This window comes from Pteropus alecto, unplaced genomic scaffold, assembly GCF_000325575.1.
Source record: "Pteropus alecto unplaced genomic scaffold, ASM32557v1 scaffold67, whole genome shotgun sequence".
Lineage (NCBI taxonomy): Eukaryota > Metazoa > Chordata > Mammalia > Chiroptera > Pteropodidae > Pteropus > Pteropus alecto.
In genome coordinates this window covers 5381817-5388435 of record NW_006441061.1, presented here as the reverse complement: position 1 = coordinate 5388435, position 6619 = coordinate 5381817, and the positions used below count along the sequence as shown (strand labels likewise).

At 53.7% G+C, this 6619-nt stretch overlaps 1 protein-coding gene across 2 annotated transcripts in view; it reads right to left on the bottom strand.

Moving 5' to 3' along the window:
• Positions 1 to 6619, bottom strand: part of GPR107 (G protein-coupled receptor 107) — a 64261-nt gene that overhangs the window by 8946 nt on the left and 48696 nt on the right. For both annotated transcript variants that reach the window (XM_025051101.1, XM_015594223.2), the window contains 3 exons: positions 3883 to 3932; positions 2688 to 2771; positions 1841 to 1962 (listed from right to left, as the gene is read on the bottom strand). In XM_025051101.1, coding sequence (XP_024906869.1) covers positions 1841 to 1962; positions 2688 to 2771; positions 3883 to 3932 — 256 coding nt within the window. The remainder of the gene's footprint in view (positions 1 to 1840; positions 1963 to 2687; positions 2772 to 3882; positions 3933 to 6619) is intronic.

Sequence of the window (6619 nt, the reverse complement as noted above, 5' to 3'; positions counted from 1 at the left end):
GTGGCCAAGCAGAAGAGGGAGATGGCAGCCTGGGGCGCGGCGGTGGCCCTGTGAAGCTGCAGTTAGCCTTTCCGCTCGCCCGCAGGAGAACGTGGATGGCAGGCTGGTGGCTGCAGCCTCCATCTCAGGCCTGCTGTGCTGTCATGACGTACACATTCAGAGAACTTTCTCAACAACAGAGTTCTTAGCCAAAGAGAAATCTCCAAACAATTTCCTTGCTGATTTAAGGGCGTTTGGCCTCAATTGGCTCCTAAACTTGTTGTCACAGGCTAAACTGGGCTAGCACTCACTGGGAGTGCCACCCTCCTAAAAAAAACCTGCCTTCGGTTTGTCCCTCTCCCTGTTACGCATGCAGTCTTTCTGCCACCGAAGAGAAGTCACTGCCTGTTACAGGGTGGCTCCCACAAAACCACCAAAAACTCAGTGTGCTCAGGGTACCCTCCCCCTGTGACAGGCGTGTAATCTGAGGCACCCAAAGCCATTCCGGCTTTTCCCAAGTCTTGCCAGAATACAGAATGCGCTGGATCAGTGGTCTAACTACACCTTCCTTTCCTCCCCTGACCTAACTGCAGACGCTCTCGCTAAAATGGCTACCACTATGATCAAATATTGTCAGAGAGAAACAAAAACCAAAACACAGTTTTGGCATGAGACAAAAAGACCTTCAGGACGCATCGCACTTTCCGATGCAACGGCTGACGGGAAGGACGTGGGGAACGGGAACGCCGGCACTGTGAGCGGGAACACCCACCGATACAGCCCTTTGGGAGCACAAGTGAGTAAAGTGGAAGATGCTTTGACCCGGCCGGGGTGACCCGGAGAAACCCTGCTGTGCGGAGTTGGAAACAGCCAGAGGTCTCCCAGCAGGGGAGGCTAAACGCACCGCATCGGAGGTTACTTCCTGACGCTGCTGCTCACCAGACTCCCGACTCCCGTTCGTGCCTCTTGAGCCAAAGTCACTTACGCAGATTCTGCTACTTCTCGAAAAGGCACGTCTGAGGATTCCCCTGCTTTCCCTTCCACGTCTGTGCACAGGGAGGAGCTGTCTGGGGCCCATCGGCAGGCTCTGCCTCCCGTCTACTGTTCTCATAGCGGAGCTGAGCACGGAGAGCTGTCCCACGGGGCCCGGCCTGCCCGCCAGCCCAGCAGAGCCCAGCGGGGGTCACTGGGAAAAATCAAAAGGCCAACTGTGCTGGAGGCAGCGCACTTGAAACTCAGCCTCAGGCTAATTATCAAACAGCAACTGACCTGGCCCATCACAGTTCATCAGTGAACAAGCGAAAACCTTAATCACTATTTGCTTTTCTAGAAAATGATTGCCCTTTCCCAGAAATAGGACCCTAGAGTCACTTACGCTGTGACTCAGAGAGGCCCATTCTAATGCTCAAATATAGGTCAAGTCCCTGCGCTAGCCGTGAAAAGCCACTTAGTTATCTGATGATAAAGGACGCTGGACGGTAACTCGCAGACTTAAGGCTGACTCCGACGATCACATTTTCAGACACAGGCTCCCGATGGCTGGGGCCCAGCAGGAAGTGGGGATGCCCGCGCTCCGCGGTTAGGAACCGGCCCAGTACGTCCCCGAGTTCTTGACACCGAGTGACGGGGAGGAGGCTCCCGTGACGCTTACAAGGATGGCCAACGCTAACTTCCCTGGACCGACGGCGCCCTGCTTGGCAGGTCCCGTACTCGGAACTGAGTAAGAGGGCCTGGACCTGAGTGTCCATTTCCTTCTGCTAAAAACAGAGGTCCCACCTGGAGCGCCTGCTCCAATGCACCCCGTGCTGCTCTTCATTGGCAAAGGGGCAAAAAAGGGGAGGACGGGGAGGGCATTTCTTACACAGATTCCATTTCCAGGTCGTCCTCTTCCTGAGAGAGCTGCAGGTAGGGGTTATCTGAAGCGGGGCGGAACTTATACCCCGTGAGAACAAAGAACACCAGCGTGGCCATTTCATCCAGGAGCTACGAATGTAAAACCACCCCAAAATAAAGGCATTAGCAAAGCAGTGGAACTGAACACGCGGACACCCCCGCCCCCTGGCAGTGAACCCTCCACGGCCACTCGCTCATATGCTGGAGTCCACTGCCAGGCAGCGCTTTCCTTAGAAGATGCGCTGAGGCCTCGGCTGGGAGCGTCCAGCCCAGGGATGACGTTTCGGACTCCTCGCTGCAGCTGGCGTCTCCGCTGCTACCTTTAAGGGTCACTGCGAACCTGCATTTCCTACAGCGCCTAGCGCGCCGAGTGAGGGCTCCAAGATGAAAGTCTCTAAACCACTCGGTGGCCTCCCCTGGTAGTGACACTAGTGCTAGCACGTTGCCAAGAGACTTTATCATTGAAAGAATAATAATGGGCACAGAAGGGAGGTCTGGATTCTAAGCTGTCCTGAGCCCCGAAACCGATGGAGAAGACCCCGTCTCGTCTAGGTTTCCATTATACAGAATAAATCTTATTCTCCCGCCCTGAGGCTTTTTTCTTCAAAGACTTTCCAAATTGAACACTAAAATCAATAATGCAATTACTCCCAGATTTCTCACGTAATCCAGCAGCTTTCCCAGACAGATAATCTTCACTGCCGACCAGAAGGGACTGGCCACCACCACACAAATGTCTAACGACCCTCAGTGACAGCCCCACACTGCACCCTCAGACAGCCGTTCCCTGGCGCTGTCCCCTGCGAGCAGCCTACCTGGTAGAGCCACTTCCACTGGAACGGAACAGCGAATTTGAGGAGAAATGCGATGATCCTGGTGAAGTATATGTAACATACGATCTACGTAGAGAAGAAAGAAACATAAAAACATGGAAATCGAAATTCTGGCTCCTCTTTCTTCCAACAACCTGCTTTCAAATTAACTACAAAACAAAACGGAACTAACCTGAAGGAAATTATCTGACATTTTATAGCGCTAATAATAAACTGGGCTGAGATGACTACTCTGCTAGTCACACAAAAGGATTGCTTCTTGCTCTCTAGGTGACTAAGATACTGATAACAGCTACACCCACGGGGGTGCAAAACATTTTGGTATGGTTGCTCTTAACCCTTGAGTAACCTGTCCCTTGCCCTACCCACATATATAACCTACTGATTTCAGTTCCCAAAGGGTAGCACTTCTCATTCCCAGGCTGAGAAGAATGTTTTCCAGCAGCAACAGCAAAATAAAGCCACGCAGGGAAAACATCGACTTTCAGTCTCTTCGACAGGTGCTGTGATGCTCGCTCAGAGGAGGGACCAACAATACTAAACGCTCCAGCAAGGGAGACTGTGCCGAGTATGCGACAGGCTGGCCGCTCGAGCATGGACTGCTACTGGGACGGGGGTGGCCAGACTTGCAGGAAAAGAACCATCCAAGGTGACAGTCAGTGCCAAAACCACAGAGAAACTTCCTTTTCGAGTCAGGAAGCGAACTCTAGAAGACCCATACTTTATATTTCCCAAGAAATTTTATTCCTAATAATTTATAGCAAATCCTGCCTTTGGTGCTCAGGCTTATATAAAATTTTCATGTCCATCGAAGTGTGACTCCGTTTTCGTAAATGAATAAAGGAAAACAAGTCAGAGGAGCAGCTGTGTGTGGCACATGCCCAGGGGAGAATCTACAGAAATAACAGTGACCACCGAGACGAGAAGGGGGACGCGCAGGGTCACCGCGGGCTCTGCTGTGCTTCCATCGTCCCTGAAGTTTAAAACAGCAACCGGGTATTGCTTTTCAGAGTAGTGAAAACCGAATTTAAAACTAAACTTTAAAAAGCAGCAGCTCAGACACTTCGTCCAAAGACACAGCCCGGTTTTGCAGGGGAGCCCGAAATAAGTCCACTTCTTCCGCTCCTCGAACTGACCTTATTCACAGATTCAGGGTTATTTTTTTTTTTTTACTCACCAAGACGTAATAATGTCTGAAAAGTTTCAGCTTTGCTAAATTGATAGCAGCTAAGGAGAAGAAAGAACAAAATGAAAGATTCATTAACTTTTCTCATTTTTGAAATGTGTCGCATTCGGGCACCCTGTCAGTCAAGGGGCCCAGTCTAACGCCTGGGGACCGCCTGGGTATTGCCCGGTACTGTCTGAGGACTACATGGTACTGCCCGGGGACCGCCCAGTACCACGTGGGGACTGCCTGGTACCGCCTGGTACCGCCTGCAGCACATGTATATTTCCGGAAATGCAACTGCTGGGCAGGTTCTCTCTCAGTCACAGGGAGAACCGGGAGCTCCGGGGGTGGCAGGCTGGGGCTCCCAGCTCTGGAGCTCCACGCTGGCCATGCTGGCCGTATACTGACACCACAGAAATGAGCAGACACTACAGATCAAGACTCCCCCGCACCCTAATGGCCATGATGAAACATTTCAGCTCTGCCACATGGCTGACGGTGCTGAATCCCCAACTAGGACATCTCAGGTGGGTCCCTCGGCCCCATCTGGGGAGCCTCTCACTAGTTGGGGATGTGCAGTCAATTAACACAGGTGCATCTTGCGCATTTAAATTTCACTTACATTTTACAGTGCCTTGTAACAAGCCCTTGAAATACAATCTCCCTGGCTTTGTCCCTCCTTCAGGATGGCTCAAGGTCAGGGAGCCAGGATAGCTAATTTCCTGCCGCCGCCTATAGCCATGAAATATTGATGACCACAGAGGGTGGCCTAGCTCCCTCCCCGATCAGCAATCCTTTCATTCATCATAAACCTTTCTGCAGGAGGCAAATTAATTTTGCTTAATAGCATTCAATTACTGGTTGCATTTAAGAATGGGACTGTGTGGCGGAGCTTCGAATTTCCTCTTCCTCCCTCCTCTGCCTCATGATTAGTGGGGGGCAATCGAGCTTAGGATTCCAAAAGAAATTCCTGGAATCCTAAATGAATCTTCAAGGTGATTATCAACTAACAGCATCATTAAGACTCTCCTCTGAGAAACCAATGCATCGATGAGGAAGGACCAGAAAATCTTTCTGAGGAATTCTCACCCCCAGACTGAAAGGCTGTCACACCCACATCCAGACTGCAATGGACCTGGGCAGGCATGCGACATGTGAAGCAGCTTAACTGAAGTAGGCAAACAGGCAAAGGCTTTCTTATCTAGCGACCTCTCCGGTGGTCTTGCAATTTTAAAAATTAAATCTCTCTGGTTCTCAGGCACTTCTCACTCACTCTGACTCTGGGCCAGGCCCTGGGATGCAGCAGTGACCATGGCAACGGTGGCCTTTGCCCCAGGGGTGGCTGCCTCCCTCAGGGAAGAATCACTGGACGAGGAGCTATATATGCACTCACTCGATGCGAAGCGCACAGAGGGCACCCGGTTGGTGTGAGGCGTGCGACGTGAACGGGCATTCCTCCTCGCCTGGGGGATGCCAAAGGATCTGCTGAGGACCAGGCACTAAAGCCGAGAGGTGTCGGATAACTAAGCTGCCACGGACTTAAAGCTTTGCACACCTGCAGGAAGCAGTGTTGTGTCCCTGTGTGCGTCTCCTGCTCCCAGCGGCAGCGGTCAGGGGGATGGCGGTTCACCCTGCACCCTGCCCCACAGAGCAGCTAGCCCCCGGGGAGAGCGGCTAGCCCGGACGTGCGACACGCTTCCTGAACACGAACGCCCATCCTCCCCCCGTGAAGAACAGAGACGACAGCACCGACAACTACACCGCTTCAGCAACAGAAGGGCTTTAAAAGTCTTTTCTGAAATAAACCGACAGACGAAGTCCTGCCCTTGCAGTTCACCGAGAGCCACTGGCCTAGCGGAGAGGTGTCACCTTCTCGTCACGTCCTTACTCCCGGATCTCAAGGTGCCAGGGCAGGATATGCATGGCGGCCATGGCCAAGGAACAGTCCAAACCCACACCAGGGGGTGAAAGGACCCTCGAGGGGGGTGACGTCTAAGCAGAGGCCCGACTGGGGCCTGGGAGGGAGCGAGAGCAGTGAGGGGCGGGGAGGGTGCTCGGGAAGCAGCGGGGCAAAGGCTCGCCACGGGGCGGCGTCAGGGAAGAGCAGCCCAGTAGGCGTGGCCCTGGAGCGGCCGGGCTGAGAGGAGGGCGGAACCCAACGCAGGAGGCCCGAACCCAACACAGGAGGCCCGAACCCAACGCAGGAGGCCCGAACCCAATGCAGGAGGCCCGAACCCAACGCGGGAGGCCAGTCGGCCTCCTTCTGGATGCGAGGGCCCCAGGGAGCCTCCGAAGGGTCTGAAGCAGGGCAGTGCCTTGGCCACCGCTATGCTGTGGAACAATCTCTCCGGAGAAAGGATGGAGAGAAGCAAGGATGAAGGCCCAGCTGAGGTCAAACCCTGACTATGCGGCAGCCTCCTTGGAGGGTGCTGAGACATTCCTCTCTCAGTGGACGGCAGTGGATGGGGCTGATCCCGCCATGGTGGTTGGCTCGGGGAGACGGAAGGACAGGTGGTGAAGCTGAGGATCACAGAAAATTCTTCAGGTGGAGTCTGATGGGTCCCCACCCTGTCATAGGGAAGGGCACCAGGGATGGGGGTGGGGAGAGCTGACAGAGAAAGCAGAGAGGTTAAGGCGCTGCAGGCCCTAACGGGATAAGACACTGTGGGGGCTGAGAGAGGGAGGGAGCGGAAGGCACTGCATCTGACATCTCCCCGGTGTCATGCGTCACCATGTCACGCCCTCC